Source organism: Saccostrea cucullata, unplaced genomic scaffold, assembly GCF_032062105.1.
Source record: "Saccostrea cucullata isolate Sc308-1 unplaced genomic scaffold, CSIRO_AGI_Scuc_v1 ctg16183, whole genome shotgun sequence".
Lineage (NCBI taxonomy): Eukaryota > Metazoa > Mollusca > Bivalvia > Ostreida > Ostreidae > Saccostrea > Saccostrea cuccullata.
Genome location: NW_026941640.1, coordinates 1 through 13,259, shown reverse-complemented (window position 1 = coordinate 13,259; position 13,259 = coordinate 1). Strand labels below are relative to the sequence as shown.

At 33.7% G+C, this 13,259-nt stretch overlaps 1 protein-coding gene across 1 annotated transcript; it reads left to right on the top strand.

Moving 5' to 3' along the window:
* The first annotated feature begins 1,131 nt into the window (after nucleotides 1-1,131).
* Nucleotides 1,132-13,028, top strand: LOC134258194 (GATOR2 complex protein MIOS-like). The gene is made up of 12 exons (XM_062740736.1): nucleotides 1,132-1,181; nucleotides 1,417-1,472; nucleotides 2,300-2,376; nucleotides 3,979-4,026; nucleotides 4,560-4,678; nucleotides 5,000-5,137; nucleotides 9,102-9,177; nucleotides 9,509-9,695; nucleotides 11,002-11,076; nucleotides 11,237-11,343; nucleotides 12,004-12,173; nucleotides 12,948-13,028. Exons 2-12 carry the CDS (start codon nucleotides 1,417-1,419, stop codon nucleotides 12,987-12,989), a joined length of 1,095 nt encoding a protein of 364 aa, XP_062596720.1. The 5' UTR covers nucleotides 1,132-1,181; the 3' UTR covers nucleotides 12,990-13,028.
* The last annotated feature ends 231 nt before the right edge of the window (nucleotides 13,029-13,259 follow it).

The window sequence follows — 13,259 nt, the reverse complement described above, 5'->3', positions numbered from 1 at the left end:
CATAGCTAGAATTATAACTAGGGCTGGGTATTGAAAGAAATTTTTCGATGAGATACATATTGCAATACAGAGGTACGATGTGCGATACATATTGCCGAAACAGACAAATGAGAATACACTATTTTTTGCAAGTTTTTCTAAAGAGGTGATAGTATTTTTTTATTAACGCATAAATTTACAATGATTAAACATTTTAAATCCTTGTTTTTTTTTTTATTCTTTGAATGGACAAGTGTATGACAGATTAATGTTATTTGCCCATATTTTTCTTCAGAAAAATCAAGGCATTGATCCGCTTAGTCAGGTTTCAGACAAGTCCTTGAGCATGTAAATATGTTGCCACTGGTGCTAAATACTCGTTCTGAAGCCACAGACAACATCACAACATTGACCTGTTTGACTGTGTTGATACTTCACATGACGCCGTATTCGTGGAAGTAATGGCAGATTAAATATTTTACCAAATTGCTTTGAGTTAAAATAAACTATAACTTAAAAACTCGGATTGATATCTTATTATCGGTTTACATTCCATGACTTTTTTTTTCGACGTGCCATTTTACCTACCGGAATTGCCTCCAAGTATCACAGTAGCAAACAGGTCAATGTTGCGATGCCGTCTGAGATGGGTAATAATATATAGGCTCGTTGTTCCACCAGAACTTGCGACTTCTTGTTGACAAATATAATTACATTTTGCCTTTTTGCTGCTAACTTTTACATAGCGACCCTACACTTTTGACATGTTTACATGCGTTTAAACGATTTCAGATTAGTCATTCGTAATATTAGTCACTTTGACGTTTTTCTTTCTCTTAATTAAACGTTGAAATAATCGAGCAATACGCAAGCATCTCTGTATCGGTTATCATATTGCTAAAAAATATCGATATATACCGATTACCGATATATTGATCCAGCCCTAATTATAACCATGCAGAAAAAATTAATTCTACAGCTAGTAGTTCAAATCATAAAAATAGTTTTTTTAATCACAAATATGAATAACAGCAGTTTAAAAATGTACATTTTCCCTGTCATTGAAATAGTAGTTTATTACAATACTGCAACAAAAATTTCCAACATCAAGGTTGCAGCTCATATTGATTTAATAGATTATAAATTACTTTTTATTTCAGAACCACGTCTGTGTTTGGGATGTGAGGAACTTTGACAAACCTGTATCCTTTTAACGCTTAAATACATATATAAACAAGCACACTCCAAGTCTAGAGTATTTTTTATGCAAGACTGTGTCATTCACAGACATAATGTAAACCAACCTTCTTTGTGCATCTTCTGTTTACAATCGGTCAATTTGCGACAATTTATTTTCACGACTGCATGAGGAAACATTCTCTGTAATTTGACCCAGTGCATGGACTAAATCTAACTTCTCCTTAATCAACTTTAAAGATGCTGACGTTTCAGGAACCTAAAGCTGTCTCGTCTATACGCTGGTGTCCCACAAGGTAAGTACAGTACTGTCCTAAAGCTGTCTCTTCTATACGCTGGTGTCCCACAAGGTAAGTACAGTACTGTCCTAAATCTGTATCTTCTATACGCTGGTGTCCCACAAGGTAAGTACAGTACTGTCCTAAAGCTGTCTCTTCTACATGCTGGTGTCCCACAAGGTATGTACAGTACTGTCCTAAAGCTGCCTCTTCTATACGCTGGTGTCCCACAAGGTAAGTACAGTACTGTCCTAAAGCTGTCTTTTCTATACGCTGGTGTCCCACAAGGTAAGTACAGTACTGTCCTAAAGCTGTCTCTTCTATATGCTGGTGTCCCACAAGGTATGTACAGTACTGTCCTAAAGCTGCCTCTTCTATACGCTGGTGTCCCACAAGGTAAGTACAGTACTGTCCTAAAGTTGTCTCCTCTATACGCTGGTGTCCCACAGTGTGAGAGAAAGTACATGTACTGTCTCAGATATGGTATTACAATAGGAAATTATAAGAACGTTGTTACTGCAAAATGAAAAATAAATCTTTCTATCTCTGATCTTGCCAAGGATAATGAAATTTATTGCCAAGGGAAAATGAAAATTAAGGTTGCCGAAAGATTAAATGGGAAAATACCCAAATTATTGAAGACTGAATACTGGACAATAGTGTATAATAATAACGTTTTCATTGGAAATTTGGAAATTTCCATAACATGATTGGAAATTTTTATCATTTTTAAGTAATTTGGAAAGTTTTGCTACTTTGCAACTGATGTTTCACAGTGTGAACATGAGCAACACAGCTGCAGTCAATTTAATAAAATAATACAACACTTGTTCAATGGTTTTCAGGAAAGGCTACCTGGGAATTTTAAGTCAGGACAGCCAGACAGTTAAAATATACGACATACTGCATCTACCTCAAACAGGTAAGATTATACAATGATTTAAAGTAAGATTAAGGTAATTTTAACAACTGATGCATTCATAGAAACCATGCATCATATTCTTTATAGAGGGTATTTTGGTCCGTGTTATTTTCACCCTTTCATGCTTGCAGGGAAAATGTCCCTGTATACAGTATATATACTGTAAATCACTTTTTATTCACGAGAACTTTATTTTCGCGTAATTAAACGAGACAGTTTGCTCGCGAAAATTTCATTCTCGTGTATTATTAATAATAGAATTCCTTATGATTATATGGAGCAATGACCACAATTCATGAAAATTTTGTCTCGCTAATAAAGAGTAAATGACTACTGTATAAGTACTTTTTTCCACGGGGTCTTAATTCCGCGAAATTTCAATTTCTGTTTAATCCGCGTGTAGAAAATTACGCGGATTTCCTAGACTGCCACTATATGCCTTACATTTATATTAAGAACGCATGGACAAATTTCCGCGGAAAATTTGTGACCGCGTACATAGCGTAAATTAATACCACGCGGAAAAAAGTACTTCTACAGTATCTCGCGAAAATTAGGTGTCGCGAAAATGAAGTGATCTACAGTACACAAATGCATGTAAATGTTGACAGAATTTTTGAAAGTAAAAAGATATCTTTAAAGATGGATATCATGAATACAAATGTAACATATTGAATCTATATTAGGAAATAAGTTATTGAGGAGGATAAGGATAGATGATTTATGTTATACTTCACTCATTAACAACTATACAACATCTGTCAGTAACTTAAAATTGAAGGTGGTTCTTTTATTTTATTACAGAAATTCAAGGTACACATTATTTGCATTTATTAATATTACATGTATATTGATCATTGAATATGCCATTGTTTTAAGGTGATTTGAAAAGCATGGTGTGATTTATAAATTTGGAATTTTTTGCTGCTCCTAGAAGTGAATTATTTTTCTACTCTGCTTTTTGATCTCTTCTGTGTTTATAAATTTTATTCCTTAGGTTGATTGGATTTCCCAAAAAAGTAATGTTCTGAATAGGTACATGTATGCAAATAGTAAAGAAGAGGAAATTACACACTAATGATGAATGAAAAAAAGAATTATAATGAGCAATTTCATAATTGCATAATCCTGAAAGTCAATATAGTTTGATGATTTAATTTTAAGGGACTCTGTATTTTAAAGGTTCATTTTCATTAAACGTGTCAAATCAAAATAATTCAATAAAAAAATTAACAATTAAAAAAAGTTAACAATCAGCATTTTGCTTGTATTTTATTGTTTTTTCTTCTGGGTATAGGCCTGCAAAATTATTTGCTGATTAGGATGTTGGCTTAACCTTTAGCCCTGTTAACAGATATGAATGAATTTTGTTTAGAAAATGGAAAATATTGATTCTACTTGTTACCTTCAATCAATATCATTTAAATTTGAAACAAGATTGATTTCTTCATTTATATATTAGTTGTACATGTAATAGATCATACTAGGCAGCATTATCATTAATTCTATAGTCGCCACTGCAAAAAAATCCTATTTCTTCAATATTGTTAAAATGCATCAGAAGAATATTTATACATGTATTATTTTTCTTTAATTTACCAGTTGGATCTGAGGAACTAGATCAGTACTACAGTGAAAGAACAATTAAAGGTTTGGTAATAAATAAGTAGTCTATTTTTTTAATCCTTTTATTTATTTAAACGGCAGTTTTGACCAGCAGTGTGATAAGGGCTTCTCTCAGTGGTGCCCTTTAGTGGTCAGTCAGTCTGTCTGTCTGTTAGTCCTTTATAAATTTCTTTCATTGTAATAATATGTTCTTTACTAAAAGTGATCCCCTTTTTAATTGGTATCAAAGATGTGTAATTCCTGCCAGTTCTTATCAACTCAATAACATGTTGACAACATTTAATTTTCTCTCTTATGGAAGAAAAATTATTGGCAATTTCAGTTTTTAGGCAGGCATCAATGTTGATTTCTTATTATATTTGCCAATTCATAATTTGTTCATTGAACCTAAAATATTTCATAAAAAGATCATCAGAATAAGTTTCAGATGTTGTACTTGGATTATAGGCTCTAATTCTTTTTGATAGAACTTTGATAAATAAGGGAAACTTATTGATGTATGCTTAAAAAATTAGGGGTAAAAGAAAACTTATAATAATCAATGTTGATCTTTTCAGTTTTGAATACTCAAGTGGTGACATCATTTTCCTGGCATCCGAAGCACGACAGTCGATTGCTGACCATCACCCAGCAAGGCACACTCAGGGATATAGTGGTGCATGAACACATTCCTTTTGTAAGTATTGCATATCAAGGCACAATCAGGGGTATAGTAGTATATGAACACATTCTTTTTGTAAGGATTGTATATCAACGACAAGGCTTTGTCTGCAGGGATAATTGTGCACTAGAAAAATATCAAAACTGACTGAGGCTATGCTGAGATCAAAATTGATATTTTTTGGGGAAACATATGCACCACCAAAGAGAGTCCATATTTTGTATATTTACAATGTTTGTTGTTTGCCAAGACCTGTGTACAGTGTATGTACATGATTGTAAAATGAGTAATAATTTCAGAACTGGTCACATGATTTTCGCATGTGTTTATTTTTAGAACTGGTCAGCTGATTCCCACCTGGTCATGGCTCATGGTAAGATACTGAGTGACAATGCTTTGAACAGAGAGGAGAGTGGACATCTGGATATCTCTGTCAAAATGAAGGAAAGGATCATCCAGGGATACGGGTTACAGGTAATAGAAATATGTCAGAGGATAATGATTATCTCTGTCATCAGTTTTATATATAATCTTAAACAGTAAACTTAGGTACCTTGTACACCAATACTTCAAATTCTGTTGATATGTGGATAGGAGGTTTAAGCCATATATTTAAGCCCCCCCCCCCCTGTATATGGCTATAGGACATTCTAATTTGTTCAGATAAATGGCCACACCCTCTTCCAGACACAAGACAAATGGAGGTAGGGTGGGGTCACAATATATTACCTTAATTTTACATAGGAATATATTGGGGAAAAATTTGCTGATAAAGAATGAGTGGTTAAAGTTACTCAGGTGGGCATTGTTGCCCATAGGCCTCTAGTTCCTCATCTTATTAAGGTCTTCCGTCTCCAACGGAAGACCTTCTTGTTATTCTTCGGTTTCTTTTTCCCTATTATTAAGGTCTTCCGTCTTCACGGAAGACCTTATAGTAATTCTACTGTTTCTTATTATTATTCTTATTATTATTCTTTTTTTTTGACAAAATTTTGTACAGGAGATTTCTCGAAAACTATTCTGCCATCAGCGTTTTTTCATGAAACTTTCACAAAATATGTGTCACTATATGAAGTTGTTACATCCGAAGAGAAATTTGAAAAATTCGCTTCTGGTGCCAAGTTATGGACAATTTCCTGATTTTAAAATGCAATTTTGTCGCCCCTTTTTCACGAAAATGGCTGAAGTTATGACCTGGAGACTTATTGAAGACGATAGTTTGTCACTTTGTGGTTTGCGGAATCACCTTCTCGTGCGTCGTCAGTACTTCCGGTTGTTACGAGATGCAAATTGAAAAAAATAGTATTTTCTAACTTTTTTGTTTTTCAGTATTTTTCATTTATTTTTGGTGTGTTAATAGAAGTCCTTCTTATAATGCTTACTATATAATTTGTTTGAATGTTGATAAATCTTAACTGTAGATATTAGCATTCAAAAATCTGAAACGGGTCCAAAATGGCGGCTGTCTCTGTCAACGCCGACATTTCGCAATAGGGGTTTACGGAGGCAGCCGAGCGTTTCCTTGAACGAAAGTAACACAAGGATAAATGAAATGTAAAGGAATGCTTGGATTGTCACGTCGTAGTTTCGTTGCAGTTCTGTGTCAAACTAACGTCTTCTATAATTGGTAAAAGACTTAATGTGCAAAGGAAATTCTACACCTAATATCTTTTGTGCACCATGGAAAAACAGATCTTTAATGATGCTTATAAGTAATGCTTTCTCAAAAAAAGAATATCGATTAATATTTTAAGTATAAATCGTAACTACTGTTTTTCCTATGCACACTTGTGTCATATTAAACTAATAAATAAGACAACAATAAGAGAAAGATTTTATTTTAAAAGATCGCTTAATAGAGTTTATTTTAGCATTCTTGTCTCAGAGTTATTGAGCAAGAATGATATCTGATTCCATGACCGTTGTAGGACGACCCATGTTTTTCGGCGAATCATTTCAACCTTTGTCGAACTAATCGGGATAATTCACTTTGGGGATACAAAGGAAATTGAAAAAAAAAGTTAAAAATTCATAACTGCTTCACCGCTTTAGTGTTAAATGCATATAAACAATATGGAATTTGTAAAATATGTTAAATATACTTTCTAAACCGTGAATAGACTATAAGAACGTTCTTTTTTAATGTCATTGAAGCTATCACACCTATTTAATAGAACATTCCAAAGAAAAGGCGCAAAGATTAACTCGTGGCGTTTGTCGCTGAATTTTGAATAGTGACCTACCTTTCATAATTTTAAGACAGAAAGCACTGTTTTGTACATATAGAGTAGAGGTCGCGATGGCGTAGTATTTAGTGCGTTGGAGTTTCATGCTGGCGACTTGGGTTCAATCCTCCTTGTGTGCAAATCTTTTTCAGTTCTTCTGCTCGATTTAACGTTTTCCTTCCGGAATCGGACGGAAGACCTCTCGTTGCTTGCAACGAGTTTCATGTCTAGTTATTATTATTCTTACCGATTTTGTGCACGCGATTTCTCGTAAACTACTGGGCCGATTCTGATGAAACTTTAACATCTGATAGGTACTGATCTGAACCTTATTGGAAATTTTCTCTGTTGATGACGTCACTTCCGGTCGTGAGATATCGACAATTTTCTGATTTTAAAATGCAATTTTGTCTTGATTTAATAGCGAAAACTGCTTAAGATATGAACTAAAGATTAATTGGAGATGATAGTTCATGATTTATAGCATTGCAGAATCGCCTTTTCGTGCGTCGTCAATACTTCCGGTCGATACCGGAAACGAATTTAAGAAACGCAATTTTTCAACTTTTCTTTTTCAATATTTTTGTTTTAGATTTGAATAGAGACCCTTTTGCAGAAGCGAAATATGTAATTTGTTTGAAAATCAAAAAAGCCAATCTCAAGATATTAGCATTTGAAAACGCAAAGCGGCGATCCCAATGGCCGAATGGTTAGCGCGTTGGATTGTCAAGCGGGCGACCCGGGTTCAATCCCCCGTGTGACCAAAAAATTTTATCATTTTTCTGCTCAATTTTTCGATATTTTTTAATTTTAGACCATTTAGAACAATATATTATAAACTTTTAGGCATATCTTGCGTAATTAGGGGTCACAAGGGGCCAGAATATCAAAACTTTGACGCTTTATATCTCAAAAAGGTGGAATATTTTGATAAGCAATATTGAACAAAAGATGGTCAGAATAATGTTTTAAACAATATGCATACTTTGAATTTTTGTAAAACGGTCCCATTGAGGACTTGTAGGAGTGGCCCCTAAATATTTCTATTTAGCATATCTCCACAACGAATAGAACAAAAAATCTTAAAAATCACAAGACCTTTCATTTGATATCAAGAAAATGGGGCTGATCCCTCAAATTAGGGGCTCAGATGGGCCAAAAGTCTTTTATCTATAACTCTCTAATGATCAGTATTTTGTTGTACATTACTGAAGCAAAAGTATTTATCTTAACGATTTGCAACAATATATTATAAAATTTGGATCATATGTTACGTAATTAGTGGCCACAAGGGGCCAGAATGTCAAATCTTTGACGCTTTATATCTCTAAATGGGGGAATATTTTGATAAGCAATATTGAACAAAAGATAGTCAGAATAATGTTCTAAACAATATGCATACTTTGAATTTTTCTAAAACGGCCCCATTAAGGACTTGTAGGAGTGACCCCTTAAATATGTATATGAAGCATATATCCACAAGGAAAAGAAATCTCTGGATAGGTGTTGAACAAAAAGTCTTTGAAATCACAAGACCTTTCATTTGATATCAAGAAAATGGGGCTGACTCCTTAAATTAGGGGTTTAGAGGGGTCAACAGTCTTTCATCTTCAACTCTTTCTTGATAAGTATCCATCATGAGAAGCAAAGATATTCATCTTAACGATTTGCAACAATATATTATAAAATTTTGATCATATGTTACGTAATAAGTGGTTGCAAGGGGCCAAAATGATATATTTTTTATGCATTACGTTTCGAAAAGGGGGAGTATTTTTATAAGCCATATTGAACAAAAGATGCTCAGAATATCATGATAAAAACAGAAACTTTAAAATTAATGAAGGAAAACTTAATGTCATGCTCTTTTAACGAATATCTCAGTCAAAATCACATCTCATCTTATCGAGAAATTCAACGGAAGACCTACTCGTTGCTCGCAACGAGATCTCATCTAGTTAATCTTATATTTCTTTTTTTGTCCTTGTATCTTGGAGTCTGAGATAATGATGTTGTACTGTAGGAAGACTGTTTAGAACTTTTATTTTTATTTCTCAATGTTAGATGAAATTTATTTCTTGATTTTGCTGTTTGACCCCCAGAAACATTTAAAACTTGAATATTGTCAAGGTTTGCTGCCAAGGATATGTTTTCTGTATAATTTGTCATCGTCTCTCGGAAATGACTGACTTTAATGCATTGTTCCTTTACAGTCTGATCATATCTGGCACAATGTTTTCGCTGTAAAAGATGAGCCTGAATTGCATGGAGTGTGGAGATGGTTGTCCTGTGAGTAAAAATACAAATCAAAACCTGCAATCTAAAAATCGTATACTAGATGTTTGTAAGATCAAACTCAATCTTATTAAATTAAGTTCCTTTATCTACCGGTAATTCTTTGATTCTGTTGAAAGAATTAATTTAACTCTTTTAGAAGTGATAGTACTGCCACAAACAAAGAGCAAGATGAAAGTATTATTTTCATTAGATTGCAAATATTAGTGAACATGTACATTCAATTTAGAGAAAAATATTTTTTTTTAAATGTGTACCATATATATTTTTTCAAAAATTTGATCTAAAAATAGATGTGAAGATTTTTTTCTCGTCTTCAAACCAGATGCTCGAGAGATGCTGGAATATACGAGACAAGGTCAGCGAAGCATGCTGGGTAAACACTTAGGAATAAAGAGCATTCTGAGATTGGATAGTGAGGACGTACCAGGCTCTCAGATGGTCAATATGTACTGGGCGGCGGACTTCTCACGGAAATTGTCCTCTGTCAGGCAATATCACAGCACTGAAAGGCAAGTTATCGTGAAAAGTTATCTTGAAGTGTTTTCTATCCAATGTTGTCAAAAATTTATTGCAGCAGCAATCTTAGGCCAGCAACTACATTTTGGAGCACTAATGAATATTAAGTGATTATTGGAATATATTTATTATGCCCCCCTTCGAAGAAGGGAGGGCATATTGCTTTGCTGCTGTCCGTCGGTCTGTCGGTCGGTCGGTCTGTCGGTCCATTTAGTTTCCGTTCATTTTCTTTACAACCGCTGCCGTATATTGAAATGAAATTTGGTATACAGGTTTATCAGGTAAATATCTAGGTCAAGTTCTGTTTTGGGTACGATCACACCATTTTTGACAGAGTTATGCCCCTTGTACTTAGAAAAATTCCATTTATTTGCAGTTTCCATTCATTTTCTTTGCAGAGGTTGCACATATTGAAATGAAATTTAGTATACAGATGTTTCAGCTGAATATCTAGGTCGAGTTCTGTTTTGGGTTTGATCGCACCTTTTTTGATAGAGTTATGCCCCTTGGACTTATAAAAATTCCACTTATTTGCCGTTTCCATTCATTTTCTTTGCAGAGGTTGCACATATTCAAATGAAATTTAGTATACGGATGTTTCAGCTGAATATCTAGGACAAGTTCTGTTTTGGGTTCGATCACAACCTTTTTGTCAGAGTTATGCCCCTTTGACTTAGAAAAATTCCAATTATTTGCAGTTTCCGTTCATTTTCTTTGCAGAGGTTGCACATAATGAAATAAAATTTAGTATACAGATTTTTCAGCTGAATATCTAAGTCAAGTTTTGTTTTGGGTACGATTGCACCATTTTAGACAGAGTTATGCACTTTTGGACTTAGGAAAAATCCAATTTGGGGGGAGGGGGGCATAAGTGTTTTACAAACATCTCTTGTTAAAATGTACTTTTGTTTCAAAAAAAGTTGCCAAATAATGAATGCTGCACATGCATATTTTAAAAAAAAGTTAAGAAATATACTGTAAAATCACATATTTTCATGGAGTCAATTTTTGGCGGTTTGAGGAAAATCTCTTTCTATGTGGGGATTTGATTTTGGATCAAGAATTAATCTTGTAGTGGACATGAATTTGTGGGTCTCATCATACCTTGAAAACAACGAAAATTAACCCCCCACCCCCCACAAAAATTTGAGATTTGACAGAAACTATAAACAAATCTTTAAAATGAGAAATATACCTACACGTTTTTGTTGGGGGTCACACTATAGACTTCTCACACAACACAGATGACTATGAACTAATGAGGAAGAGTTAATTGACCAAATGCAATAATCTTTGCAGGACCAAAGCTCTACAGTTGTGTGGATGGGGTGCTGATAAGCAGAAAGCTGAACAGTTAGACACTATTTTACATGAGTATGTTCACACTTTCTGGTAGTCATTTCTTTCAGTTTATATTTTGTGTGATCAAAGTATTCTTGAAACATAAAAACAAAATTTAACTGTACCAATGTGACATATCTATAGCATTTTAATGAATTAACACTCAGTCTGTAAACGTTTTACATTCTGTTAGACTACAAATGGATGGAAAATACTCTGTAGCGGCGGCCATGGCCCTCTTTAATCTTCAAATCTCCAAAGCCATAGAGATCCTTAGTACCAGCAATTCCAAGGGTCAAGGTCAGAACTTTCTCTTTTAAATCACTCTCAATGATTTAATAATGAACTCATTAAATAAAATATTAATGAACATAAATGTGAAGAATTTGACATGTTTGCCAAGGGATTTAATTCTCTGTAAATACCCTTTTCCGGCTACATACTGTACAAGTACATTTTTCTGCGTGGTATTAATTTACGCTATGTATGCAGGTCACAAATTTTCCACGGAATTTATCCAAGCGTACTTAATATAAATGTAAGGCATATAGTGACAGTCTGAGAAATCCGTGAAATTTTCTACCCGCGGATTAAACAGAAATTGAGATTCCGCGGAATTATGACCCTGTGTAAAAAAGTATGTCGACAGTATTTTGCCTCTGAGTTATTCCCCTTAGTCACCATCTTGTAGGGCAGAGTAGCGAATTTTCCTCCATGAGCAACCAATTTTAATCATGCTTTCAAGAAATATATGGGGGAAAAGATTTACAATGATTTTCTAAAAAATTTGAATTAACAAATGTTTATTCATAAGAAAAATAGTGTTATCTTTACCTCAGTAACCAGGATAATCAGTTGAACTTGGTTGAATTATGAAGGGATCTAAGAAATATTGACCTACAATATGGTGGCCATGGGGTAATATAACTCTTGTTTAAATCACCCTCTATACCTTAACAGAGAGTATGGATCTGAGTACGGTTGCCATGGCGATAGCGGGTTATACGGAGGAGAGACACACCCTGTGGAGGAAGACCTGTCTGTCACTGCTACAGAAGCTGGACGACCCCTACCTCAGGGCCATGTTCGCCTTCCTCACCTCCGAACGTGAAAACTACGAGGAAATTCTGGTAAGAATTTTGTAAAAAGGCACAGTTAATGTATGACCAGTCCTCACTTTTATATCAAATAAACTCCTCAGCTATAGAGCTGTTTACTTTTATTTATTACTTTATCGTTTGACATCGTTTGAAACCCACAATAGGTCTTGCTTGTCTTAGAAGTGAGACCTACCGCGGGTTTTTAAGAATGTATAATAAAGGCATTAGAACAATTTGAAAGTCAAAGGTCAAGGAAATGCAGATTTTGTGTGTACTTCATTATTTATTTTCAGATTATATTGAACAGATACTCAAGAACTCAATAAATAAATCTCAAAGGATTATATAGTTTCGTGTACACAAACAAGTGCTCTACAAGAGTTCTAAAATAAGGTTATTTACTTAAAAAAATAAACAATGTATTTCTTTCACTTTATACAGCTTTTCATGCATTCCATTTCAAACAAATAAAGTTCAGAATTTTTATTCTGTACACAAAATTAATATGAACAGGAATGGTATAGGTCCAATATTTTGAATAACAGTCAATAACCTTGCTATCTGGAAATCTACAGGATCATGATTAAACTTCCAAAATGAAGATTTTATTTAACTTGAAGATAATGATTAAAAAATGTTATAAATAGTTTTTGGAACTGCAACAACATCACTTGGACATATTTTTATTGTTAAATGAAATAATATGTTCAAGATATCCAAGTCCAAATTTACTTTTGTTAATTATTTTTTCAAAAATTTATATCTGCAATAATTTACAGCTTTGTTTAATTTTCGTATCCATAGAAACATGGATGGAAGAAGGTTTGTTGCACAATTATAATGTAGCTGAATATTTTATACTGCGCCATGCTTAAAATTTTATCAACATATTTTTCCTCTTGAGTATTTTTTTTGATCTCAATTCTTTTATGTTAAGCTTTTAAAATGTACTTGTAAAGAGATCATTAACATTTTGTTTTAAGTTATTATTTAATAGGGGAAAAATACAGTAGTGGCTGCAATAGTCTGCATTGATATTAATTTTTATTATTTTGTATGAAATTGAAATTAATGCACAATTCAGAATTCTTATTGTTGTGAGGTGTGTTGTATTTG

Coding starts and splice junctions, on each gene's coding strand:
- LOC134258194 (XM_062740736.1), top strand. CDS start 1,417: ATGCTGACGTTTCAGGAACCTAAAGCTGTCTCGTCTATACGCTGGTGT. Junction 9,696..11,001: donor CAATATCACAGCACTGAAAG/GCAAGTTATCGT, acceptor TAATCTTTGCAG/GACCAAAGCTCTACAGTTGT. Junction 12,174..12,947: donor AAAACTACGAGGAAATTCTG/GTAAGAATTTTG, acceptor TCGTATCCATAG/AAACATGGATGGAAGAAGGT.